A 27631-nucleotide genomic window follows, 5' to 3' on the forward strand; every position below is an offset into this window, starting at 1 on the left:
AGATATTCTTGCTGTTTGGCCACGTGTTCACATAAACAACAGCTGTTTACTACAAGTGCTACTGGAGGTTTCTGAGGCAGACCAGAGAACACTGACCAGGTTTACACATCAACTTTTAAAATAATACTGACCTCTTTTAAGGTATTCTGACTTCTGACAAGCATATTTGTCCTTGGGCAGCAAGTACAAGGACACTGTTTAAACTTTTTTTGCCATTTCTACCATTTGTGTGTGTAGTACTACACCATGCACACACATAGCGTTATTTCCTAAGAACATGCACAACCAACGTCCCAAACGTATGAAGGATTCGCAAGGTAGCCCTCATGCACACGTGTAATTAACAGCATGCATCTCTCTCATCTTAAGGCTGGTTTACACTTCTGCGTTGAGAAAACACGTTGTCTACAGCATAGTGTGCTGCAAGGCTGTAGTAAAAGTAAAAATACTGACAAAAGTGTATGGTTTGTATTACTTTTTGTTAATTAAAAGCCTTTATGTATTTATCTCAGTACATTTATTCATAATAAATTCTCCACGGTTGCAAAAGAAATTTCATCATAGATCTGGGGGAGTGCTGCAGGTGAGGTCTTCCTCAGAACACTCGTATTTCTCTTCTCAGTCTTTTTCAATTGTCAGTATATATTTCTCTCCATTCTCTTCGGAGTGCAGTCTCCACTATCACGTGCTGGTGTCAGACATGGAGGTCTCTAGCATCATGTCACTCTCACGCATGTCACATTCTAAGAGGAAGCGCTGGAAGGCATCAGCTGGTGGTGTCTCTGGGGCCATGACGCTGCTCTCCTCTAGAGGCTGGGTCTGGCTGTCACTGTCTTCAGCTGAAGTGCTGAGTATCTTCTTCAGAGCTGCCGTGCCGGGGATCATCTTCACTTTGTCTTTGATGTCAGTCCCTATGATAGAAAAAAAAAAACAATTATTATACACTTACTGGCATAATAGTATGTGCTGGAAATATGTGTTGGAAATCATTATTGCCTTATTGCTTCATAACCTACCTATATAGGCGTCAGAGTCACCAATATACATCTCGATGCAGTGGCCGAGCATGGTGACAGAAAACGTGTCATCCCTTTTTAGACCAAGTGCCTGAAAATATAGGTATTCACACATATGCTTATTTAATATTTTCATATATATATATATATATATATATATATATATATATATATATATATATATATATATATATATATAATTTTTTTAATGATGAAAAATGATATGAAAATTAGCATCCATAAAAGCAGCTGGATAACTTACAGTGTGAAAGTAGTCAATGGCACTTTCAAAGTCCCCCATGAGGCTGTGCACATAGCCAATGGCTGAGTAGGTGGAGGCGTGCTGTGGAACGAGGACCAGGGCCTGCCGATGGTATTCCAGAGCCTGCTCATACTTTCTGAAGAAAAAAAAACAATACATTTTAATTTATGTTGTCTTTACATCTTAATATTTTAATGGTTTCAAACCCTAGTCCTGGAGGTCGTCTGTCCTATACATTTTGGTGGTTTGAATCAGTTGATTAGCTGGATCAGGTGTGATCGGAGAGGGCAAACACTACAAGGCCCTTCAGAATCAAGATTGGAAATCACTGCTCTACGTGATCACATGACTGGCATGTTATTCATATACAATAAAGGCCACATATAAATATAAACATTTACTTTATTTAGCAACAATGAATAAAAATGAATTATCTTAACAGAGTAGTACCCAACGGTAGTGGTAGTACATGAAGTGTTTTCAAATACCAATGAGGATGGTCCTCCTTTTTGCAAACATTAAGAACACCTCATTCCAAAAAAGAGCACTTAAATGAAAAGTGGGTAGCATTGTCTTGAAGTACCAATTGCAAGTGTCTTTGAAATCCAGCAAGCAGCAATGCATAATTCATTCAGCACTTGAATACTGATCAAGTACCCCATTCATGAGGCACTGAGAATAAACGGCAAAAAAGAAATTCAATGTGTCCAGGGCTCTCTGAATGCTCTTCATTAAAATTTCCGGCCTGAGTAATTTTTGAAACCTGTCCTTTTTGGGTTAGTTCCTAGTTAAATCATCACTATACTTAGAAATAATGTGGCCTATTGAGCATAATCAGAGCACCACCTCTTAAAGGCCTCATAAAACACAAATGAATCATCTGTAATGAAGTAATTAGGCATTGTAAGAAACGACAGACTGAGTGACAGATGCTATAATAGATATTCAAACTTGGCTCACAAAAAAAGATTAGAGACTACAGCAAGAAAAATGGCAGAATAAAGACAAATAAACAGACAACACCGTTCAGTGTTCGACTTACTTTAGTTTCCGACACACATGACCAAGATTGTTTAACAATGGCTCCCATTTGTCCACCGTTACCTTAAAAAAAAAAAAGCAGTGCTACATCTTTTTTTTTTAAACCAAGCAAGAGCACACACTGTATAACTAAGCAGATGTTTAAAGATGAGATAATTTAACCAGCTGATTGAGGTGTGCATCTGCTTCTTTACTGGAATGATAATCTGCACCCAGCCCTTATGGAATAAGATTTGTGATCATAGAAGAGGCATTTCTAGTTCCATAAAGACCTGGTTTATAATAGACATGATACCGTTTTTAAATTAGTAAATCACTTTTTAACATCAAGCGATGGTTTCTTAGATTTTTCAGGATCACATCTCTATTTTTGTAGAATCAAAAGTGACTCTTCTATGGCTAAAATCAATGAAATAACCATTCAAAGCATTTGAACCTTTCATTTTGAATGTTAAGAAATGTCAATAGAAAGCAATTCCTTGATTCATTGACAACTTCTTGTTAATTGAACAATTACCTCGCTTCCAATTGCTTTGATTTTCTCCATTGCATCTAGAAACAACTTCTCTGCTGTCTTCCAGCTGCAGAAAATATAATAGGGTTAATCAGCAAGGTAGAAGCAAAATGCACAATAAAAAAAAATATGCTTAATTTGAGAACTGTAACATTTAAACATTTATACTCCATTTCCTGTAAAAAGGTTCACTTACTCTCCGTTTTGAAAGGCCACCACGGCAACCTCATGAATTACGAAGGGGTCCTCTGGTGCAATGCTTAGAGCTTGGCTGAAAAAGCGCTCTGCCAGCTTTGGGTTGTTCGTGAGTCCATACTCCAGGCCAATATACAGCATGGGTAAATGACACCTTGTGAATCAGTGAATATAATTAAAGATCAGAATCTCCTATCTTGTTTCTCGTTTACAGTAAACAAACGCTGATATTTGTTGAGAATTAAAGGCTCACATACCCTTTCATGAGCTGGGCAGCAGTGAAGTAAGCTGCCATGGCCTGGTCGTGCTCACTCTCCACAGCAAATGAATGGCCATACGCTATCCAAGCAGGCCCATACGTGCGGTCCAATGTGGTGGCTTTACTGGAATCCAAACAAAACAACATTAATGACAACTTATAAGGTGTTTCTTTGTGTATTCAGTGCAAAGCTGATTCATGTGCTTCTTCAATAACAATTTTTTAGTGAAGATCTTACCTTAGATATCGCCGTGCATGTTCATTTTTGTGCCCCACCATAAGGTAATAGCATCCAACAGCAAACCAGGACACCTAGGTAATGACAATATTCATAAGATCATAACTGAACATGACATATATGACATAATAAAAGAGGTACAAAAGGTAAAAAAAGAACATGCAAAGGAAAGTTCACTTACCGGGTTATTTGGGTATAAATCCACCAACTTGTGGGAGAGGTAAAACAATTCTACAGGTAAACAAATACAATAAAGTTACTAACAAATTGTTTCAAGTTAAAGAGTAAAGTATCTGTAATGTGTATTACCTACCATTTGCTTTGCTCAGCTCCACTAGGGTTCCTATGTGCACTGGTAAACAATTTGCATGGAATGGGTCTTTCACCATTACCCTGGTCAGAAAAACATACAAGAAACATTCAATATGTGGCCTTTGAGAAAACATCTCCTTAGATTTTTGGTTTTAAGTCAATATACAGTGAACCACTGGTCCTACAATACAACCTCAGAAAACAGTGTGGGGAACAGTGTTTCTAACAAGCAAAAATTAACTTTGATTTAGTTAAATTTCATAAATTACTTACATTGATGTGAGAGCGTAGCACATCTTAAAATCACAGTTGTAATAATGTCGTTCTGCAAGAGATACGACTACATCCAAGTTGTCTTGAAGACCATTGACCAATTCAGGTACGACCATCTCACTAGGTTTGTTATACTGTCAATAAAAACAAAGAATTTTAGTCATCAATAATTATTACTATTTTCAGCCACAATTCTAAAGAATTACATTTACACACAAATCTGTTAATGTTAAATAATGCACAAACAACTAAAGAACATGGATACAGTCTCTCACCTTCTTTAACTTATTCTCATAAAGAAAGTGTAACAGTTCCTCCTCCTCTTCTGTACATTGCTGGTTTAGGGGAAGGGAATCTAAGAAATCTCTCTCTGCAATGAGGAACATAAGCTAAAAATGAGTGGCTCTAGTGGAATATCTCGATAGCTTAATGATACACACACAGAACAGTACACACAGTACACAGCCAGCATAGATATAAATGTTTCTCTCACCCTCTTGAGCAGTCAGCATGTGATGAGACGTTAAAAGGTCAAATGCTTCAAAGCAGTAGACGTCCAGTTTTAAGGCCTCTTTGTAGCTGGATGTGGCTAGAGGTCTGTTGTCCATGGCATCATAGATTTTTCCCCGCAGGAGGCAGATAGAACTACTGATCTGAGGGACACAACAGCCACAGGGAGTCAGAAACACTTTCCAACCATATTACAGCATGCGCTACCACAAATTACAGCATGTGCTACCACAAACTTAAGCTACTGAAGATGATAAAAACATGAAAGGTAATAAATTCCAATAAATGTATCTAATTTTGCGCCATTCACATTAATTTTCAACATAACTTTGCCTTAAAATTTACTTAAAGTTTATATTATTCAGACTGACACAGGTACAGCGCTGTAAATATGTGTTTTTCCCTTTCTAATTATTCCTATTTTTGTCCATTTGTCACATTAAAATGTATTAGATCCCACCCCCCCATTAACTGAATGTAACTGACAATTGCATTCATTATCTCCAGCCACACCCAGACATCACTGAAATAATCTTTATCTTCAATAAATATAATAAATAATGAAACAGCTACTATAGAATATACTTCATACTTTCAATTCCATTCAAAAATATTGTTTTCAAAACACTAACTTTACAGAAAGAAAATATATCTTTCAATGAAACACATACTCTTTTAAAAAGATTTTTCCATAAATTATAATCATTTATAATATTATAGTATGATCATTCAAGTATTTAAACAACAGCAAACTATAGCCTTGCCTACAATATATTGCGATATTTTAAATCGTAATCCCTGCACAGTGATGCGCATATGGTCTTGCCAATACGCATTTCAAGTAACATGTCTGCATATCAGAGACAGTACTGTATGTTTCTGTATTAATGTTTATAAGCAGAAGAAAGAAAAAAAAAAACTCACTGAAGTTGGAGACATTTCCCATTCTTTGGCAGTTTCTCTAGTGCCAGCCTCCTCCTTTAGCCCTTTGTCTAATAACTTTTTACTTGCTGGTTCTTCCATATCCAGAATGTCAAGTGCCTGCTGGTATTCTTTGGCAGCATACTGAAATCAAAAGGAAAATAAATTAGAAGTGGTGGGGACACTGAAATAGAATTTCGAAATATAGAAATAGAATTTAAGAAATAGAATTTAAGATAATTTAATTCTTGCATGACCAAAGTTAAAAATAGAATAGAGGCTTGAAACTTTTCATATTTAGTATAACACAAATGAGTCATTTGATTGACAGATACTCACATGGCACCTTGCAGCAAGATACTGGCAAGCTCCATAAAGCTTAGGAAGAAAACATAACACAGATATCAGAAACATATTTTCCCTTAAAAATAGCTTTATTATTTTGTTTAAAGCACATTACTAAACGTATATAGTATATTTTAGTATAAACTAAGCTGAACAAATTATTAACATGAGTTAAGTGCTATCCTGTTGTGTTACATTTGTTAAAATCCATGTATCAGTCCTTACCTTGTCAAGTTTGCGAGAGCGTAGAGCATGAGAGGCTCTGTGGTACTGAGAAGTAAGATAAAGGCACTGTGCTAACCAATAAATGTCTTGAGGATCCTCTGAGGGGAAAAAAACAACATAAAAAGACCATTAGTTCAGTATTAGTTATAGTGTACAGTCACAGTCACGCAATGAACTTTGTATCTCCAAAACAGACCTAATAATGGACCTAAAATGTCAGGGTTCAATCTGCCTAAAAACAACTAAAAAACTGCACAAACAAATTGCTTAATACTCACCATGGGATAAAGATGCTACTTTGTCAGCCCAGAAGAGAGCACTCTGATACTGTTGCTGCAAAAAAAAATAAGAAAGTGAGACACTGATGAAGTTGGATTACTTAGATGACCTGTAGAACATATTCCACTACCTTTGGACAACTTTCAACTAACTAATGAAACTACTGGTTAGTCATAGGCAATGTACTGAAGTCGTTTTTTCTCACCATCTGTGCTTTACTGACAGTGGCGCCTAAGCTTTTGTCTCTTACTTTTATACTTCAAGTAGTTTTGAAACCAGTACTTTTACACTTTTATTTAGCAAAAAGCTTGAGTTGATGCTTTAACTTTTTTCTTTTAACTTTTATTGTATTTTATACCATAGTATTTATACTTTTATCTGAGTAATAAACGTCAAAACTTTTAACACCTTTATTACACAACTTTCTACACTCCCTGGCCTAAAAAAAGTTGCCAACAAAAAAAGAGTGGTCAGCTGACCTCATTCTTTCAGCACATACTGTTGCTGAACCTAGACCTGACCAACTGCAGCATTAACACCAGATTATTTGCCTTTTTCTTAAATCCAGATGGAGACTTTTTTGTTTGGGCCAGGCAGTGTATTAAAAAAGAATAAATAACAACGAGTTACTTTTCAAGTAAAATGAGTTGGCTAGATGCAAGAGTCTTATTACAAAAACTGTAGTTCAAGCCATAATAACTGATGATAACTCTTATACTTAAACATAGCTATATTTGAAGGGAAATTTTTTACAGTACTTTCGGGAAAGTGCATGTATAAAGAGGAGACTTTATTGATGTTTTTTTATTATTATTGGATTTTAGCTTGTGTATCTCTCCTTTAACTTAATAAGGTTAACTAGCTAAATAGTTTGTGGAATTATTCCACCACTGGTGAGAGAATAAATAACATAACTATACTTGCTAATATTAACACTTTTGATTAGAGATGTAAATAAAGAATGAGCTGTCAAATCTGTGAGCCGTAGCTCACTAAATAAGTTAGATAGCTGGTTAACCTAGCAAGTTAGGTAACTTAACTTATCTATAGCAGGACTCACAGATAAGTAGCTATAGCTATAAAGAAGAATCAGTATGTAACGTTACACACTGAATACTGCACTAATACACTGAAGTTCTAACAGTGTGTGGTAACTATAGCTGTGTAAATTTACTTTAGGTAGTTAGGCAGGTTAGTTAACTTGTTAGCTAGCTAACTACACTCCTCAGTACTGAGACAGTAGTACCAGGCTAGGCTAGCTAAGCTAGCGGCTATTTCCCTACTAAACACTATCGGTGTAACGGCCGCACCAGCGTTCAGCCTCTCCGGCCTCTCTTACCTGATCTATATAAAGGCGCACACGCTTCCGCAGTCTGTCGAGATTCATGCTGATCTTCTGGCTTTCACACACAGCCCCGTGTCATGCCAGCGCAGGTTTGAGGCAGAAAAGGCGCCGCTGTTTCTCTCAAACCCAGACACTAACCCGCCTTCAGCCTCAACTCTGTGTAACTCTACAAACGCCCCCCCAGAAACACCGACAACCGCACACACGTTCCCATTGGCTCATCCGGGACATTACCGTGCATTAACTAGCATTATTAAAAAGTATAATAAACCGTATATCCATTATATATATATAAAAAAAGAGTTTCAACATGTAAAATGTGAATAACACTAGAAAACAAACCTTTAGTTATATTATAAATGGCTAATAATAGCTATCTTAAAAATTGTTAGGTTTTTGAAAACTCATTTCGTATTAATCCTCTATAGCATGTTGTTGTCCTCAGGCAACAACCCACTTGTTATTACTATTACTACTATTATTTCTATTAATTTCTGTAATGCTATATTTCTTTTTTTCACAAAATGTCACAAAACATCACATTTCAGTTGCCTTAGGAGATTATTGTTAAAATGCTAAAGCAGCTGTGATTATTATTTTATTTTATTTTATTTTTCATAAAGGGTTGATTAATATTTTAGTTCAACTGTTTCTAATAATTCTGTAACACTTAAGTTACAATAAGGGTACATCAATTAGCAGTCTCAGTTATTAATAGACAGTAGTTAAGACATAGTTCTAGTTCTAGACATAGATCTAGTTACCTTTGCTAATGTAGTATAAATAAATAGTATATCTATTTTAGTTCCATTATTTAAGAATTGTTTCCCCAGTTCAGTTGAAACAAATAGAAAAAAAAACTTATCCAACAATCTAATTACTAAATATTAGGAATATTAAATATTTCTCATACGTTTTAGTAGTAAGTTTGGACAATATAATATTATATTATTTTTTGTTTGTTTGTTTCTTGACTTGTCCATCCATAAACATTCATGGTCTTAATTCTAAATTAGCACATGATGGCGCTCCTGAGCAGGAAAATATTACACGGTGACTCAAGCCCAAGCAAGCCCATTCCTGCCACCTAAAAAAAAAATCTAGCCCATTTTTTTCTCATTATTAAGTAAACTGCTATCTCATTATTTCGAGATACTAATTCATTATTTTGAGTTACTATCTCTTTATCTTGAGACACTAGTAGAATGTAGAGACGAGCATTAATATAATAATAATAATAATAATAATAATAATAATAATAATAATAATAATAATAATAATAATAATAATAATAATAATAATAATAATTGGACTTTAGGTCACCCTGCACAGTGAATATTAATCACACATAGTTAAGTAATTATTACTAGTACAGCTAGTGCTTGGAGGGATGTTTCCATCCTTCTAGTAGTTTACTGATATCAACATTTTGCACAAGATTAGGTTTAATCCATGTTGAAGAATTTTTTGTGCCACATGCAATTTGCCCTGATACTCTTTTTTCCAGTTACTGAACAGAACATAAACAAAGGACATCAGGATTTACTTGGGCAATAATTTATAATTTATTTTTACATAACTCTGATGACTGAGAAACAAAAAAAGAGAAACACTGAATGGCATTGCTGTCACACCAGATTCTGCTAAAGAGAGCAGATGTTAGCATAATACATGACCTAAAATGAAACATGATATCGAGGCATTAAAGAAGAGTCATTCATTGTTACTTTACACAAATCACCTTCCCACACATTTATAAATGCCTTTTTTCATGTTTTATAAAATATTGTTTATTTATAATATTTATTTCTGTACATACTGCTACAGTAGATACAGTATTTTACAACGGCAACAAGTTTTGTGCTGGTGGTGTGAGCTCCATGCTGCTCTGTCCAGGGGTCTCTGGCTTTGAAAGTGCATCTGACCTATTCACCCTGTCGAGTCCTACAGGAGGTGCGTATCCAGGAAAAGAAATGTCTCAGGAAACAAACATCACTCCGTTGGGCTCCTAGTGTTCTATGATTCAGAATGTGAATGGAATAGATGTGCAAGTGTGACAATGTCTGCTGTGAGGATGAGGTACTGGATTTGCGGAGATCCCCCAGAATCCCTCAGGGTCTCTGGACAGGATTAGATTGCCGGCAGCAGCAGCAGCTGACATCGTGCACGTGACGGTACTAAAAGAAATCTTCAGTCTTCCACTTCCATCCATACTTCTTCTCCTTTGTACTGCTTTGATTCCTGAGTCTTTTCTATCCTGTTCTGTCTTCATCAAGCCTGGCGGTTTCAAGTGTTTTTTTTTTTTTTTTTTACTCGTGTGTGAGTGTGTGTACATGTGTGCAATTTTATACAAGTCTTTAAAAAAAGCTGAATTCAGTGAGGCGACAAAGACCCAAGCTGTTAAACAGCCGAGCCAGTCCTATACAGCTTTGCGCTTTGATCCAGTCACGATTGGCCGAGCAAATTCCACAAAGTCATCTATGAGGACTGGCCATGCTCCTAAAATAAAACAGTGGTCACATGATTACGATTCCACATTTTAAAGAGGATTATTCTCAGCTTTCTTAAAATTAATTCCAAACTGTTGCTCTAGATCCCAGCAAGTACACCATGCTAATTAACTCAACCCAGAAAGTATAAGCACAGGGCTAAACAAGTTATGTATAACTTTTAAAAGAAATGCAAATAAAAATTTCACTTTTACCTTCTTCATCATAGTTTGACATATCATCTGCAATCATGTTGCCAAAATCCAGAAGCAAGTTCCAGGTATCTCTGGGAATTGATCGCTTATGGTGCTCCTATGGTGGGTGGAGCAAAAAGAAGAAAGTGTTAAAAGACAGTATTTGATCATAAAAAACTGGAACATTCACTAATGAATGTTACTAATTCCAATTCCTGTGTTCCTCATTCCAGTATTCTAATAAAAAAAATCATAGAAGGTTTAATGTTCACTTACTTGTTTTCTTATTCAAATGGCCAAATAAGTAAACAAGGGGAATATTTTTTTACACCTAATATTCAAATAACCTCCCCACTTCTGGGTTGCCATTCTTTTTATAAAAAAACATTTCCATTACTTCCTTACATGACAGGTTGTACTTACAATGAGTGTATTAAAGGCCTCTCAATATCAGTTGGTTACACATACATGGTTATTGGATGTACTACTTAACAGCTGCTCAACTCTTTTCCATAAGATGCAAATCAATCTGTATATCTGAGAATTAACAATTGCTATCTAGAAGCCAAGTTAGGAGAAAAGTCAGGAACACTGTAAAAGCTTTCAAGTATCATTAGCGATTAAATGTGAATAAATAGTGCCTTATGTTCTTCTTTTTAACATTGCATGTAGGCTCAGAATAGGTGACTGGTGGAAGCAAGCAAATGTTTGTTAAAAGGTTGGCAACACAGTTAAATGACTGGTTCACAAAGAAGAGATGCCAATAGCGTATGTCCATTTATAACAAATACTGTAAAACATGCATCTGTCAACATGACAGCATTACAACCTCATTAAATAGGGTATTGGTAGCCAAAAATTAGGATCGCTTAAATGCAACAGCTTAAATTTTAGGACTTTTTTTTTTTTTTTTTTTTAAACCTGTTTTCCTATAATCAAACACATGCAATGACTGGAAAAATAGTTTTTAAAATGCCAATGTTTTCCAGATTTCAGTGGAAAAACTAAATACTACCTACAAGTTTCTTTATAAAACATTTTGTTTCCCTTCTGTCTGAGCATTTAGCGTTTCTCAGAAACTCTGCAAACTCACCAATAAAAATCTGTTCCAGAGGTCAAGAAACTTGAAGCGGCCTGTGAGGACAAGGTTCCAGTATGCTACTGCCATCTCTAAATCTAAAACAGAAACAAACATGAATTCACAAAACGCATTCAAATTAGAATATTATGAATGGTGCGCTGTTTATAGATTCATAGCCACTATTACCTAATCCCTTCTGTCCAGGATTCTTTGCAAAGTTGAATGTAAATTGATAGAAGTCTTTAAATTTTCCACTGTCTTTAAGTTCCTGTTCTAGTCGAGGCAGCATAGCCCTGAGTTTCTCTGGACTGTCACACCTGAAGGCCAGAGGAGAGAAGGAGAGGCACAGGTCATGTTTCTCTTAAACCTAATCACAGGATTGCTTTTGCCATAATAACAATGTGTTCAAACCAGGGGTGGGCAGTTTCCTGCACAGTTTTGTGCTTTTCCTAATCAAACACATCTTATTCAACTCATCTGTTAATTGCCAGGCTCAGTGAGGCTGTTCAGACTATGTTCAGACTGCAAGTATATCAGATTTATTTCTGAAAGATCTCTTCAGATCTCTTGAAATAAGTGTCGGAACTGTTACCTGTTAACTGTTCAAATCAGATTTGCCTTTGGTGCTCTTTTGGGACCCTAGACCTTTCGTCACTCTGAATGCAGGTCATTGTTTTTTTTTTGTGTTGTGAGTAATACAAAAGACACAGTTAAATCTGACTAATACGAATAGCTGTTTAAATCTGATTGTAATTACATTTCAAAGAATTTATAAACGTAATTTGGATTTGATTTGTAGAAGTCATAATTCATGTGGTTTCTGGCTGACCAGACAATTAAAAATTAATCAATCTAAAAACAAAAAGCAGATCTGGGCCAGCAGTATGGACATAGACTTAAAGCAGGAAAATCAGTAAACTGTGCTGGATTCTGGCCCCATTACCTACCCCGGGCTTAAACAGTACTTTGATGATATCAAAGCATACCCCAGTTCTGTCATGCCATCGAGGAACTCTTTTCTGCTGAATTCGCATTGCGTTGCTGCTCGGAACTTCCACGCCACAACCAGAACACTTATGCTGGCCGGGTCCAGATTGAGATCATCACAGAACTGCTGTATTCCATCGATCCCAATCTTATTCTCATCCTGAGGATCTGGGAGACACAAAATAGTACATTCAAACTCATAAACACAAACACTGATGAGTCAATAGTACTAAACAAGATCATGCTCAGTGAGTCCTGCATACCACTCTTGCTCTGGAGTAACCTTCAACAAGTTGTAAACACACAAGCAGCTCCTGAAGCTACTGAAGGTATTAAAAGCTACCTTTGTATCTGTTGTAGAGCTGCTCCAGCTTCTTTCTGTCGATTGAGGTTTTCATGGATTCCTTAAAGTAGAGATCTGGGTTCTGGAAGTAGTTGTCGGTGGCCACCTCTAATTTCCAGTCATTCTGAGTGAGGCAGTAAACAGCTGTCTTCTCCCCTGCTTGCGTGAAGGACATGAACTGCCGTACCTTGTCCTTCTGTGAAGACTTCAACTTATGCTGAATGGACGCAAAGGAGAAGAGGACCTTGGTCACACACTCAGACAAGCGAATAAAGACACAGAGCAGGGTGTACAGACACAGACAGGCAAATATACTGAGAGGCAGAGATACACACATTCAGAGACACAGGACAGGGCAGGGCAGGGCAGACGCTGACAGTAAAAAGACACTGGGTAAGAAAGAGGGTGTTAATCAGACACTCGGGTTATAATAACCCAACACCTGCTCCAATCAGGGTGCTCAAATCACCACCGCCGACACATGTAAGTGTTTGGTTGAAGCAAGTGGTTGAGATTTTTGTTAGTTTCAAGCAGAAGACATACACACACACAAACACACACACATACACTGAACTGCGACAGGACACTTGCAAAACTAGCAGTTGGCCTGTAACATGAGATGACCGGGCTCTGACAAGCTCGGGGCACCCAGTGCAAAAAAACAAACCATGTTGTGAAATGGTTATTTATGGCAAGCCGTTTTTATCTAAAATCACGGCAGCAATACATGTCCTAACTTTTTTTATACTAGCAAAACTTTATTCCAGATCCCCTTAATGCAGTATTTATAGTAAAAACTTTTAAGGTTTTAATTTAAGGTGTCAGCTATGACATTTTTACCAGTAAGGATATCGTATCTCGTATCTACAAAGCTATAAACTCATTATGTCGACTATATCTTTGTACAGTCAGGACAGAATATCTTTTAAGTAATTTTAGATGTTTTTAATAATACAATTCACCACTAAAAGCTTGTAGATCTAAAACTGTAGACTAAACGCGCATACTATTCAAAACATACTGGTCAAAACATAATTAGAGATATCTTAACTTAGTTAATTTTTCTACATTAAGACTAAACTTTTGATAATATGTATTAAAATGTGAATAAAAGAATCAGTGTTAAAACACTTAGGTTTTTATTATGGGTGACAATCCCTTATAATTATTTTAAGGATAAAATAAAAGTTATTTTAACCACAAAAATATTATGGGACTAAATCATGGATAAAATTATGATTATTATTTTTAATGCTGATACTTAACTGTATTTTTGCAAAGGGGACAAAAATAAAGGTGCAGTGTAATTTACACATAGCAGATGAGATTTTTTTTACCATATTATTGTATCTCAGGGTAATTTTGATGCATTTTAAAATAAAATATTGGAATGTGTTATTGAGTTTAACTTAGTTAAGTTAGTTAAACTTAGTAAAACTGAGTTTTTACAAAAATAAAAGCAAGTGTAGCTCCATATTCCACACTTAACAGTCTGAAAAGAGGAAATGTGCCATCAGCTTTGTGTGTTTGCATGCACGACAGTGCATTAGTCTGAATTACTTTTGTATAAATATCTAGAATTACAATATCTATTAGTAAATTAGTAATTATTGGTGTAAAAGAATGTACTATAATTTAGATAACAAAGAGCAAAATTACATGGAACCTGAGTAAGTCAATGGTAAAATATAATAATAGTATAAATGACATTATTACGTATATGTCACCCTGGTTATGTTAGTGAGAATGGAATAAAAAGTATAGATCTGTAGTTAAAAGATAAATTTAATATTGTTACTAGTATAAAATGTTATAGCTGGTTTCTTACTAGTAAAAGTGGGTTAGTGTGTCTTGTATGGGTAGATGTTAGTTTAATTTTACACTAACTAAAACAGCTTGCAGTAGTTATTTTGATCATGCAGAATAAGAATTTTGCCATAACTATTTTTAAAGCATTTGTTGGAGTGACAGGAGAAAACAAGCTGCCCATTATTATTATTATTATTATTATTAAGCTTTAGACAGACATAAACACAGTGCAAAGGCTGAATATGAGTCTAATAATAGTCTAACAGAAAGGCTGGTGCCTTGGTTAATTCATGGACAGCGACAAGGCGACCTAACCACTACATCCAATTAAGCAGGACCTAATTATTAAGAGTAATAATAATAAAAGTAATCGGCTGCGGTCAGTGTAGACTGACCCAGGGCTGAGGCTACAGTCTGAGGGGCTGTGCAGTCTGACCGCATCTACCCCGAGGGCAGTCCGCCGCTCTAGCCTCCACACCAAAAAGGGAAAGGTACGCGCGGGGCCACGGCGGACTCTAATATCAACAACTGACCTTCCTGCTCAGCACCACTACATTCTGCACCCCTCACACTCTGGACATGACACCCAGCCGGACCCACAGCCCGCCCGAGCGCCGCCACCGCCGCACACCGCACACACACCCGCCTCCGCCCGCTGACAACGCCAAATACCGCCGTTTGATAATTCCCCAGATCACCTACCATTTTATCACCCGCTGTTTCACCAAATTGATACCCAGTAGTCCCATATACGGCTGCGCGTGAGCGTCGAGGGAATGCGCTAGAGGAGCACGGAGCATGCGCACTGGTGCTGTTGCATGACGGGAAATGTAGTTAGTCTTGGAAACACGATTAAAAAACTACACGTTTTTGCCAAGCACACACACACTTTTATTTTCTTAGTGAATTTTCCTATTTCAGTTAACCTTCACTCTTTAAACAACCAAAAAAATAGACATTTTATTTAAAAAAATATTTAAAAATCTAACAATTTCTCTTTTCTACTACCAAAAACTAAACAAAATATTCAATTGAATTCAGTTAATAATATTTTAATTAAATAAAAATAAGAATATGTGCTGCTCTGGTAGCTTTTCTTTTTAAACTACTAATAGCACTCTTTTTTCAGTTAACCTTAACTAGTCAAAAAAACTAAGTAGTTGTTGTAATCTAAAAAAAAAATCAGCTTTAATTCAGATTTAAATAAGATAAAAATATGAATCTGCGTCTTTCTTGTAGCTTTTTATTTAAACTTAAATAAACCAGCTAAACATTTCAAGGCAATATTTAGCTACTTACTTTTTATGTTATGCCACTTTCATATGATATATTCTCTCTATACTCTACTATACTATACTAGATAGGTTACACTCATAGTGATAGTAAGTAACTTCAGAATCGAGTTTTTTTTCACAGGATTTTAGGATATAAGCTATCCCCGCATTGAACTTCTATCTTTTATATTTTTTGTGTTGTGTGTACAGTAGGTACAATGTTTATATTCATTACCTCTCTGCATTAAGGTTTGCTGATGAAGCTCTTACTTGGCCTAAGGTTGGTGGTCTTAAATGACCAGCAGGGCTACACAAAATGTTCCTAACTTTTAGACTTCAGTCTTATTACTGATTAGGTCTGTAAAAAATTGCAGTGTCAGCACACCACACCACACCCCAACATGTACATTATGTGTGTTCATCACACACACACACACAAACATACTGTGAGAAGCCTGGGACTAAGAGATCTGCGTCCCTGTCTGTACCTATATGTATCTTGAACTGTGAACTTTATTTTATTATTCTTGTCTTGCAGCCAGTGCTTTTTTAATAGTTGTATTCGTATATTTAATGTTAGACTTAGGCTTGTGTATGATAATCAATCAATAGATAAATATATATAGACTGACATTATTCTTTACACACATAAAATTACCAAGACTACAGCTACATTTGGGTCAATTTGATCAAGCTTAGTCATGATAGCTCCTTCAAGGGAATGATTAGCTCATAGTTTTTATCTGTATTACACAGATGGTACGTTGCATTGCGCTTTAGTTCTTAGATAAGCAGTCAAATGACTAAACAGTGCTTGATCATTCTTTAAAAACACTTTTTGGATACTCTACACCAGAAGGTGTAAACGTTCAGGATTTTGTTATTAGTATGCGTAAAGGTTAATTTAAATGTGATTAATAAAGATTTCTAATAGACATTTAGCTACCTAACATATTATTTCTACCTTAAATACTCATTATGCTGAACACATTTTTTTTATCAATGTGGTCACGGTAAGTATAGTATGGAAGCCCATTTCCGCCACCTGAAGAAAAAAAAACGTCCTCAACTAAGTCATAATTATGAGATAGAAAAGTCATAATTATGGGATAGTAAGTCATAATTATGAGATAGTAAGTCATAATTATGAGATAAAAAAGTCATAATTATGAGATAGTAAGTCATATTTATGAGATAAAAAGTCATAATTATGAGATACTAAGTCATAATTATGAGATAAAAGTCATAATTATGAGATACTAAGTCATAATTATGAGATACTAAGTCATAATTATGAGATAGAAAGTCATAATTATGAGATGACTTTATCTCATAAATATGACTTACTATCTCATAATTATGACTTACTATCTCATAATTATGACTTACTATCCCATAATTATGACTTTTCTATCTCATAATTATGACTTACTATCTCATAATTATGACTTTTTTATCTCATAATTATGACTTACTATCCCATAATTATGACTTAGTTGAGGACGTTTTTTTTTCTTCAGGTGGCGGAAATGGGCTTCCATAGTATAGCGTTTTATCAGTTACATATCAAAAATTAGGAAAAAATTAAGTGTAAAAAATTGGTGTTCTTCCAACTTCACGAGCTTTGTTGGTTGGTCTTCATGCCAGCTGCTACTCTGAGCGTCCTTAAGAAATGGGAGGAGGAGGTGGATGAGGAGGGAGGAGCCGAGACAGATTGACCAATCAGAGACACACAACATAAGGCCAGGCACTGCACTAGCCAATCACAGCGGTGCAAAGGCGCGGCTTGGATGAAAACGAACCTGTAGCGTCACAGGGGGTTCGTCCAATCGGATTGTAGCGGTCTTGGACACCGCCAAGCTCAGTTTTCGGAGGAGCAGGAGAGGGTGCAGGCTGGACTCGGCGCGGAGCTTCATTCAAACCGTGAATGCAGCCGACTGTAAGCCGTTTCACTCTGATTATAGCGCTGGACATGTTAAACCGCGGTTAGGACTAGAAGCGGGGCACTTTTATGTGTCTTGTTACAGGGTTTTCTGTTCTGTTTGTTGAACGTAAGTGAGGTTAAGAGCTAGCTTAACCGGTCGTTAGCCGGTGCTATCAGTGTCAGTCTTCGCTGCCTAGTTAACTACTCAGTTAGCTAATGCTAGCTAGCTTAGCGGTCTGGGAACGAGGAGCTAGCGGTGCTGTCGGCCGACGTTGAGGGGGAAATAACTCACGGTCGCCCGCGTCTGCGTATTAACTAGATTAGTTAACTAGTTAGCTTAGCAAGCAAGCATTTTTTCTGCTGTTGTAGAGACGTGCCAGATCTTCATACTTGTTGCTTAAGACAAGCTGCGACCAAATAGGTGGCCAGCTAACGTATAACAATTTGTAACGTAGCTAGCTAGCTAAGCTATCGATCTATCTGTCAGAGTAAAGGTTAGCTAGCTATCTAGGTTAGCTGTTAAGCAAGCCATAAGCTAACTAGCTGGCTAGCAAGCTGGCTGGCTAGCAACCATCTCCCTTATCTGAACGTTTGCATTATCGTCTGAATGGCTGCCCAACTAGTTAGTTAGCTAGCAAATTTTCTAGCTATAGCTAGTTCCTTGTTTAGCTAGTAGTTAACTAGCTAGCTGGATTACTTATGTCATCCTGGCTAAAACCTAGGTTGGCTATGTAGCTAGGTTTAACAAGCTAATCTATCTAACGTTAGCTATCTTTATTATTTACCAGCTAGCTAACTAAGCTCCACATTTATCAATTGTTGTTTAATAAGGCCTGGGACATAACCTAGCTTTGAACAGGCGAGCTTATAATCTCAATTGCCTTCACATGTAAAATATGGCTGATCTAGCACAAGCACTGGCCTAACTAACTAATATGATTATTATTTTGCTACCTAGCAATGACATTCATCTAGCTGGTTCTATATATAAGAGCATATATACTGTAATAACTAGCTGTTAGCTAGCTCGCTGTTAGAATGAAACGCTAGCTCACTTATAGCTGTATCTACTAGCTAGGGTTAGCTACCGTTACATACATGCACACACACATACACCATTCAGTTTCGTCGTCCTTCACCCACATCTTATTTTTCCCAACCCTGGTCATATCGGCCCACTGCCCTGCACATTTTAGTGCTTTCCTGCTACACCACCACACACTTTAACTCAGCAATGGGCTGATTATTTGGATGAGGTTTGCTGGGAGCGGGGAAAACGTGTGAAAGCGTGTAAAAAGTGTAGTTAGCTGACTAGCTGGGGCAGTGGGCCGACAGCACCAGGCAGGGTTGAGAAATACTCACTGTCTTAGACAAGCTGCACTGAGCAAGGCAACGTAAGCTATCTTAAACTAGAGAACACAAATACAAACCTACTCTCTCTCTCACATAAAAACTAGTTGGCTTAGCTAAGTTAGCTATCTGTTACAGATTTGCCTAAATGCAGATCACATTAAAACGAGAGCACGTTTTGTCGATGTTTTTTTTTGTTTGCATGAAGATGATTAGACTTAACTATTCATCTGTGTGAATAAACTCATAATAATAATAATAATAATAATACTGTCGACAAGCAGCTGCTCTCTCTCTTTTTCTGTCTTTCTGAGTCTTGCTTGTGTTCATGTGCATCCATTTTGTTGATGTGAAGTTAGTGGGCATGTTATTAAGCATAATAAAGCATAATAAATAATGGCCAGCGGCGTTTGCAGTGGTCCGTCATAAGAAATACGTTTAATCGCAAATAAAAACTTTTATATGAATATTATTTTAGTTTTGTTTCCTGTCGTGAGAGGGGCTTTCAGACCTCCTCTTCCTCTATCCTTAAAGCTAGCTAAGCTAGTGAGCTATGCCAACAAAACCCCAGGACCCAAGAAGGTAGGGTAAACGAAGCAGTATTGACTTTAAGTTCAGTGGAAAGTTTTCCTACTTCGCTTTTAGATGTCCAGTGTACCACCAGTCGGCTTGCAAAGCTTTGCAAAGGTGTATAATCGCACTGGGTAGAACGGATCACATTTGGTTTGCCTCTAAATGACGGTTTCGCTACAAAACAACGTGTTTCAGAACTAGCTAAGCTAACTGCTGTTAGCTAGCTCACTCTTCTAGCTAGCATGCTCTGCACTGCCTGGCCCTGTTTGTTGCTTTTTCTTGATTTTCAAGCAGATTATAAGAAAGATGCATAGCCATGTTAGCTAGCTAACTAGCTAACAAACTAATAATGCCCTGCAGCTCGTGGCCAACATTTTTTGCTGTCCAAAAATGAGCCTGTAGCAATGATATACTTTCTAGGCAAAATATAAAAAAGTTATCAAGCTAGAACCACCAGATCTATCATGATCTCCATGTCTGTATCATTTGGATTAGCTAGATAAGATTTGTTACTATTGCAAGATATATTTAATAAAAAGTGCTTTAACTAGGAAGGCCTGTCACAATAGTTAGTTAAGCTATATTACAGACTTATTGTTTAATATATTGACTTAATTTTAATAACAAATATTTCCCATTGTGTTTACTTAACAAGGAGAACCATTAACATGAATGGTCAGGCTTGTAACTGTATTCACAAACACTGTTTGCTTTTATTGTATGTATGTGTTATCTACAATATTTAAACATTTTCTATATTCCAACGTCTGAAGTTTCTTAATTAAAACTTTATTACTCTTTAAAAGTGATTATCTGGATTATTGTTTTATGAGTACTGTTAAAATAACAATAATATATTTTATGGCAATACATTCTTGCAGAATAAATCAACCAAGTCAACCAAGTACACTTAGTTATTGTGACAAGCCTAGGGTTAAACCCAAGTCTAATTCGGCAAGAGTCTAGTGCATGGTATTGGTTTGGTTTCTACAGTCTTCTACTGCTCTTCAGCTGTGGTCAGTCTGCCTATATTCTGTTTAAAAGTTGATTTAGGTGAACCATTCTGTGTTTTATATAGAACTCTTTGCTGAAATTCTCTTTTTTACACAAACCTGAAAGAAGTGTGTGCCTGTGACCTTGGTTACACCAGTGATGGACATTTGTGCCAAAAGCTTTCTTCTGTTTCTTTTACAGGCATACTCCTTTGTGAACATTTGGCTCCGATTCTCTAGTTAGACCAAGCCTTTGCTCCTCTTCCCCAAGGATCATGGCCAAAGATGTAAGTGTTTTATTTTTGCTTTTGGTTACATGTGAGTGCCTGTTTGTTGGCATGTCATAGAGTTTGTCCTCATTCTGTTCCTTCCTCTCTATAGGCTGATCTGATTGAGGCCAATGGGGAGCTGAAAGTTTTCATAGACCAGAATCTGAGCCCTGGAAAAGGTGGGCAGTTCTAGTTGTATATTACAGTGGTGCATTTTTTATGTGTAAGGCTAATATGTAATTCACACGGTATGTGTTTTAGGGGTGGTTTTTCAGAGGCTTGTCTAATGAAGCTTCTCTGCCTTGCATGGTGTTCCGAACTAAGTTTCTACTTACCAAAATTATAGATCTCTCATTTACTCATGATTAGCTGTTTGTCCTGAATGCCAGACATTATTCATGTGAAACATGGAGAAAAGTCAAGCAGAGTTCCAACACTGGAAGAATCTAAAACAATACTATTCATAGTTTTGCTATGTTCATAGTATAACATGTATAATAACTCTTGATCTATTTGTTAACTAACTCTTAATCTCTTGATCTATTGGTTAATGGATCATGCATTTTGATAAGACACTGGTAGTAGTAATGAACAAACGATGTGTACAATAAGCTATCAGAAGCAAATTAGGCACATTGCATATTTTTGATGGACTTTTTTCCAATGTTTCACAGCTTTGTGTGTTAATTTGGCAGTAGAAATCAAATTTTCTTTGTGTATGATGAACACTACACATTACCGATCTTTCCTAAGTATATACGAATACAATCCAGACATAAATTGCATTCAAATGCAAGATGTGTGCTAGTTCTTAACATCTCGGTTGTGACTATATTAAAGAACTTAATAATAGACCAGAACGTTTCCCCAGAAACCTTCACTACAAGATCAGTAAAAAGGATGCACTGTTCTGCTTCCTGAGACAGGTGCTATGCTTTATTAAAGTGACTGGATTAAATAGGCTTGTCAGTGCATTCTACGTCAGGGTTATTTAGTTATTATAGTCCTGAGCAGCTAATGTTTAGTATAATTGTGGTTTTCTTGTTCAAACATAACCCCTAATCCAGTTAGTCAGTTAATAAATGAGATGAATGAGTCGTGTTTGAGCTAGGAATTCACTAACCTATGCCCGACATTTACCGAACCCAGCACTAAATATTATATTCTAACTGCATTTTACCCTTTAGGAGTTTTGTCTTTAGTGACTGTACATCCACAGTCAGTTGGAGTGGGAAAACAACTGTTACCAAAAACACTGGGTCCTTCCAATGTCAACATTGCTCCACAGATGGTAAGTATACAACAGTGCTATATCTCCAATAAACATAAATTATTAATACTCGTACGGATATAAAAATTAACACTGTATTGTAGAAAATAAATCTTTCAGAATTGACTGCCATTTCAGGTTGTAACTGTTTTGCTTACTCATGTTTTCTGTACAGGTCATTGGGACACCCCAGAGGCCGAGTGGCTCCAATGTGCTTCTTATGAACAGCCCCCACACACCCAGTTCTCAGTTTATCACTCAGAGCCAGCCCCCTGATGCCTCGCCATGGTCCTCGGGGTGAGCCAACACCGAAGCGTTCACACACAAGTTTATCAGACTGTAATTTTGTTTGACAGCACAGGGGTCTAAGAAATCCCTCTCTGTCTGGTTTAATGACTGGCCTTGCTTAGCTGATGTGTTAATACTCTGTCCACAGGAAGAGGAGTAAGAAAGGGGATAAGAATGGGAAAGGTCTGAGGCATTTCTCTATGAAGGTTTGTGAGAAGGTGCAAAGGAAGGGTGTCACCACATACAACGAAGTAGCAGATGAGCTGGTGGCTGAATTCAGCTCTGGTGACAATCACATCTCCCCAAACGAAGCGGTTAGTGTTTTCTGTCAACTGCTAGATTTAGTTATGTTTATAATTTCTTTCTGTCACACCTTTGAACACATGTTTAATACATATGTGTTAATCAAAGTGCTGTATAGAAGACCTCACCATTGCTGTTTAATATTTGGTGTTTTTGATCATTTTTATTCTCTGAGAAAAGTGGTCAAACTCTGCTTCCTGTTCCTTCAAAAATGCTGCAGTAAAATCACTTCATGTTAGAATTGTGTATATATATTGTTGTTGATAACTGATTTGAAAGGACTAGAAAGGGCTGAGAATGCCTTGTGATTTCACTTCCTAAAATGTGTGTGCATGGCCTATTTCCCATGGTCAAATCTAATGTTTACACTATAGTTAAATTTATAACCCATCATAATTTAGGAGTAAAATGCATGGGAGGAGATTATTATTACACATTGCTCTTTTGGCAGCATACTTAAAAATGAGACAAAACTGGAAGAAATTGGCTTAAAATAGCAGATAACACATCCATATTATTTATAATTTGTATGAAATCAGGACATCCCTGAAATATTAAGTTATGATGTAAAATTGTGTCTTTGTGGGCGGAAAACTGGTATTGTGTCTTGCCTCATCTTGTGTTATCAGTGAGTTAATTTTAAATTGGTGCATTCTTAATTATGTTCCCTTTTTCTCATCCTCCCCAGCACGTATATGATCAGAAGAATATCCGGCGGCGGGTGTATGATGCCCTGAATGTGCTGATGGCCATGAACATAATCTCAAAAGAGAAGAAAGAGATCAAGTGGATCGGACTCCCCACTAACTCTGCTCAGGAGTGTCAGAACCTAGAGGTGGGTTCGAGTGGTCTATTAGGTCTGAGCTTATATATCTGAGCATATATCATTCTTCATTTTCTTCAATTCAGTATCCCCCACCCCAAGACATATTTGTACTATTTTCAGGGCAAAGTTAGGGAACTTTGAATGCTTTGAATGTTTTTGTAGTAAAGTTAACTAACAATGAGTAAGTAAGTGAAAGTATGTGACGGGGTTGTAGGATTTTGCAAGATGTAGGGTTTTGCAAGATTTGAAGCAGTGGAGCATTATCATTATTTTAAAGCTGTTTTGCTATATCATTTAGCTTTAACGGGGACCAGTGTAAGGATGAGACAATTGTGGTAACATGGTCGATTTCTCTAGTTCTTATAAGCACCCCAACTGCTGCATTTTGAACCAGTTAGAGCTTATTTACTGGTTTACAGGAGCATCCAGCAAGGAAGGCTTTGCAGTAGTCCAGCATTGAGGTTATTAATGTTATTATTGCACTCTTGCTTCTCAACATCATTTGGGAAACCTACAGTTTGCATTAGAGCAATGTTTTATTGGTGGAAGAAGGCAGTTTTGAGAGTTTCATATGTGAGATTTGCAATTTTGTTTTTGTCTTTCAGGTGGAGAGACAAAGACGTTTGGAGAGAATTAAACAAAAACAGTCACAGCTCCAAGAGCTCATTTTACAGGTGGGTAAATTAAGGGGCACGCTTGTTTGTTTTAAAAGGTGTATATATTTAAATATTCTGTTTGTGATTTATGCTAATGTAAATTTTGTTGTAATGTCTGTGTGCAGCAAATTGCCTTTAAGAACCTTGTGCAGCGTAACCGTCAGTCAGAGCAGCAAACAAACAGGCCGCCAGCGGACAATTCAGTCATTCACCTGCCTTTCATCATCATAAACACCAGCAAGAAAACAGTCATAGACTGCAGCATCTCCAATGACAAGTAAACACTGACTTTCTATTGGTGTATATTGCTCCTTTTTCCTACATTAGATATGGTTCTTAAGAATACATATGCATACTAGCATGATGTGACCATAAAGTGAGGTGTATCTGCTTACTTGTTTGAGCATGTATTTCACATCTCAATTTCCCCATAAAAACACAGTTTACTTTATGATACTCTGTGGTTTTAGACTGTGTGGAGAAACATTTTTAGTCTTGTGTTATATGATATGTTTGTTTGTCTGATAAAAAAAAATTCATACACACTAATTTATACCCTCTTCTTCTCCTCGGTGTTGTTGTTGTGCAGGTTTGAGTACCTCTTCAACTTTGACAGTATGTTTGAGATCCATGATGACATTGAGGTATTAAAGCGCATGGGCATGGCGTGTGGGTTGGAGGTGGGCAAATGCTCTGCAGAAGACTTAAAAGTCGCCAGGAGTCTTGTGCCCAAAGCACTAGAGCCTTATGTTACAGGTCAGACAATGTTTGTTTACTGCATATCTCATTTTTTACATGAACTTAGAGTGAGTAACCTTAAAGGATGATACTACAGGATGATAATACATTAATGCTGCAGTGTAATTGCAGAAGGGCAGGACAATATTGGAAAACAACTCGCACTGCAATTAGCGTTGTCAATGTTAATGCATTAACCCATTGTAATCATGATTAGTCTCGTAATGTTGTGATTAATTCAATATTTTTTTTAATGATTGACACCCAATATGAATTAGTTTAGTCAGTCTTGCTTTCATTCTTTTAATTTACTTTTAAATAGCTGATATAAAATATTTAGAAAATGCAATATATTACAATGAATCACAAAAGCTTGTTTGTGTAATTGAACAATGTTTTTTTAATTGATTAACACCACTAATTGCAGTATGTTTTTTATTATGCAGTTTTATATAGTGTAATATAAAAATTCAGGCATGAATACATTACTGTAACAAAAGATATGAATGAACATAAAAGTAATGTTACATACCAAATAAATAAAAAATATGTGATTATTGAGTGCATTAATTTAAACTGCAAACACAAAAATATCCTTACAGCCTCAGTAAAAAGTAAAACAAATGCACAGTACTGCTATTATAATGGTTTTTTTTTGTTTGTTTTTTATCATATTACTACTGTCACAATATATTGCAAATTATATGATGACACAGTCCTACTTCTAAACATTGTACTTTCTGCAATGTGACTATACTGCATATTGCAAAAACGATACTACAATGCCTTAATCCTGCATAATCATGAACAATAAAAGTATTTTCTGTATTTGTATTGCAGAGATGGCACAAGGCCCGATCAGTAATGTCTACATGATGGGGGCATCATCCACTAATGGGAGTCGTTTTCATGTCGGCAGGTAAGTGATCTTTTCTGCTTTTGGGGGTTGACTATTATTTGAATTGTCAGACCATTTGCCTGTAAAACATTTGCTCCTGCTTCAATCCCACCCCTACAATCTTTCTTTCACGTTTCTAACCTCTATAAATGTGTAGCAATTGACTGCAGCAAAACAGTCTTGTTCTTGTTAATCTTGTTAATATTGTTAATTTTGTGATTATTATAATAATTGCTTTTATTTAAATTTTAATATCTGTATCTGTTGCTTCTTCTCTGTCCCCAGTGATAGTGGAGCAGACGGAACGATGGCCTCCAGCTCCAACGATTCACACTACAGTGGTTCTCGCGTGGAAACCCCAGTCTCTTATATGGGAGACGATGATGACGACGAGGAATACGATGAGAACGACGATGAGGACTAACTCTTGCATCTTCACTTCGTTGTCTGCAATTCTTCCGGAGGCGGTCTTCAAGGGATTTATCAGTCACGCAAGTTCCCTCTCCCCTTCTTCTAGCACACCTAGATTATCTCCCTTTTTATCTCTGATACGGGCATTGAAGAGCATGGACTTTAAAGGGGTGAGTTGTTTTCATCCTGCTCTTTCTGCTGTATGGCTTTTCCTGTTAAATCACGACACTGCGTTTGGTGCTAGCGCAGATCATTTGATCCTGCTGGGTCAAGTTTTCAACAGAAGGACTTTTAAGGTGAGTCACTTTGAAGTAGCAGCACTCTGCCATTCGGCCTCCACTCGGATTAGCACAACTCATTGGATCCTTCCTCGCAGCCTTGCGAAGAAAACCCTGTCTCTCTCAACCAGCCCACCACCTGCTGCTGGAGAATGTGTAGTTTGACCTCTGTGTGAAATAGTTAGGCTATCTCCTTTTTGATTTGTATTTTTCCCCTGGAAAGTGCTGGCTTCATTCACATTTGGAAAATTCAAGATGGCTGTCTCCTTGACTCCAAGAATCTGCACAGCCAGCTGCCATTTTGCCCCATTGGGGCATGTCTTTGGATCTACGGACAATTTTTTCGTATGATTGGATGAATTAATGGCTTTCTTTTGTAGATTTCCCGTATGTGTGTTTGTGTGCGTGTGTATGATTGTGTGTATGTGTGTGAATGTGTGTTTGGCTTCCTGTTATTCTGTGGGCAGCTGTTTTAGGGAGTTCTTTTGAAGAGCCATTTTTTTTTTCTTTCTCTTATTTGAGCTTTAGAGGTGAACTTCTGTTGTTCGCTCTACGCATTTTACAACTGACCGGCATCAGGTATCTAAAAAAACTTTATTACCCACTGAAATTTATAGGAAATTGAGGTACTTTGTTTGCATAATGTATCAGAACCTCTGAAGATTAGTTTGTAGAATCCTCCTCTCCAGGTCAGTAACACTACGGAGTATGTGTGTATGATTTATTCATGTGTATCCCAGTGTGGGATACAGGTTTGTTTGGGCTCCCATTGGAAATCTTTAAAAAAAGAGAGAAGAAACTGTTGTACTGACTCCACAAAAGTAACTTTTCTGTAACCTAATATAAGTTTGGAAATTAAAATATAATGTTTTAAAAAAAATGAACTCAATGCATTTATTTGTGACATTTAATAGAATAGTACTAATTACAATAAACCTTTTTT

At 36.7% G+C, this 27631-nt stretch overlaps 3 protein-coding genes across 5 annotated transcripts; 1 reads left to right on the forward strand and 2 right to left on the reverse strand.

Moving 5' to 3' along the window:
* Positions 1–460: 460 nt before the first annotated feature.
* On the reverse strand, positions 461–7920 carry cdc16 (cell division cycle 16 homolog (S. cerevisiae)). Its single transcript, XM_007227870.4, has 18 exons — positions 7730–7920; positions 6390–6444; positions 6112–6209; positions 5881–5919; positions 5545–5685; positions 4604–4763; positions 4386–4480; positions 4111–4244; positions 3839–3918; positions 3707–3756; positions 3526–3599; positions 3286–3411; positions 3030–3182; positions 2837–2900; positions 2321–2382; positions 1279–1414; positions 1017–1107; positions 461–911 (listed from the first exon to the last, which is right to left on the reverse strand). The coding sequence occupies exons 1-18, from the start codon at positions 7775–7777 to the stop codon at positions 682–684; spliced, it is 1836 nt and encodes a 611-aa protein (XP_007227932.3). The 5' UTR covers positions 7778–7920; the 3' UTR covers positions 461–681.
* A 1356-nt stretch (positions 7921–9276) lies between these two features.
* On the reverse strand, positions 9277–15447 carry dcun1d2a (DCN1, defective in cullin neddylation 1, domain containing 2a). Of its 2 annotated transcripts, none has more exons than XM_007227871.4 (7): positions 15341–15447; positions 12830–13046; positions 12486–12654; positions 11686–11816; positions 11512–11594; positions 10440–10536; positions 9277–10234 (listed from the first exon to the last, which is right to left on the reverse strand). In XM_007227871.4, the coding sequence occupies exons 1-7, from the start codon at positions 15341–15343 to the stop codon at positions 10155–10157; spliced, it is 780 nt and encodes a 259-aa protein (XP_007227933.1). In that variant the 5' UTR covers positions 15344–15447; the 3' UTR covers positions 9277–10154. The 2 variants fall into 2 exon arrangements, with proteins under 2 accessions (XP_007227933.1, XP_007227934.1); XM_007227872.4 differs by lacking the exon at positions 15341–15447 and adding an exon at positions 15172–15282.
* A 2295-nt stretch (positions 15448–17742) lies between these two features.
* On the forward strand, positions 17743–27631 carry tfdp1a (transcription factor Dp-1, a). Of its 2 annotated transcripts, none has more exons than XM_007227873.4 (12): positions 17743–17851; positions 20954–21038; positions 21133–21199; positions 22208–22311; positions 22466–22587; positions 22727–22892; positions 23570–23716; positions 24313–24381; positions 24489–24640; positions 24953–25119; positions 25942–26020; positions 26285–27631. In XM_007227873.4, exons 2-12 carry the CDS (start codon positions 21027–21029, stop codon positions 26421–26423), a joined length of 1224 nt encoding a protein of 407 aa, XP_007227935.2. In that variant the 5' UTR covers positions 17743–17851; positions 20954–21026; the 3' UTR covers positions 26424–27631. The 2 variants fall into 2 exon arrangements, with proteins under 2 accessions (XP_007227935.2, XP_007227936.2); XM_007227874.4 differs by lacking the exon at positions 17743–17851 and adding an exon at positions 19647–19768.

The sequence above is a fragment of the Astyanax mexicanus genome, chromosome 11 (genome assembly GCF_023375975.1).
Source record: "Astyanax mexicanus isolate ESR-SI-001 chromosome 11, AstMex3_surface, whole genome shotgun sequence".
NCBI lineage: Eukaryota > Metazoa > Chordata > Actinopteri > Characiformes > Acestrorhamphidae > Astyanax > Astyanax mexicanus.

Excerpts from the sequence above, each read along its gene's own strand:
- cdc16 (XM_007227870.4), bottom strand. The coding sequence starts at position 7,777 with ATGAATCTCGACAGACTGCGGAAGCGTGTGCGCCTTTATATAGATCAG. Across the intron at positions 5,920-6,111 it reads GCTCTCGCAAACTTGACAAG|CTTTATGGAGCTTGCCAGTA; the intron begins GTAAGGACTGAT and ends TTTCTTCCTAAG. Across the intron at positions 5,686-5,880 it reads ATCTTGCTGCAAGGTGCCAT|TATGCTGCCAAAGAATACCA; the intron begins GTGAGTATCTGT and ends TTTTGATTTCAG.
- dcun1d2a (XM_007227871.4), bottom strand. Across the intron at positions 11,817-12,485 it reads GATGGCATGACAGAACTGGG|GTGTGACAGTCCAGAGAAAC; the intron begins GTATGCTTTGAT and ends TCTGGCCTTCAG. Across the intron at positions 10,235-10,439 it reads GTCAAACTATGATGAAGAAG|GAGCATGGCCAGTCCTCATA; the intron begins GTAAAAGTGAAA and ends GTTTTATTTTAG.
- tfdp1a (XM_007227873.4), top strand. Across the intron at positions 22,893-23,569 it reads ACATCTCCCCAAACGAAGCG|CACGTATATGATCAGAAGAA; the intron begins GTTAGTGTTTTC and ends CATCCTCCCCAG. Across the intron at positions 26,021-26,284 it reads AGTCGTTTTCATGTCGGCAG|TGATAGTGGAGCAGACGGAA; the intron begins GTAAGTGATCTT and ends CTCTGTCCCCAG.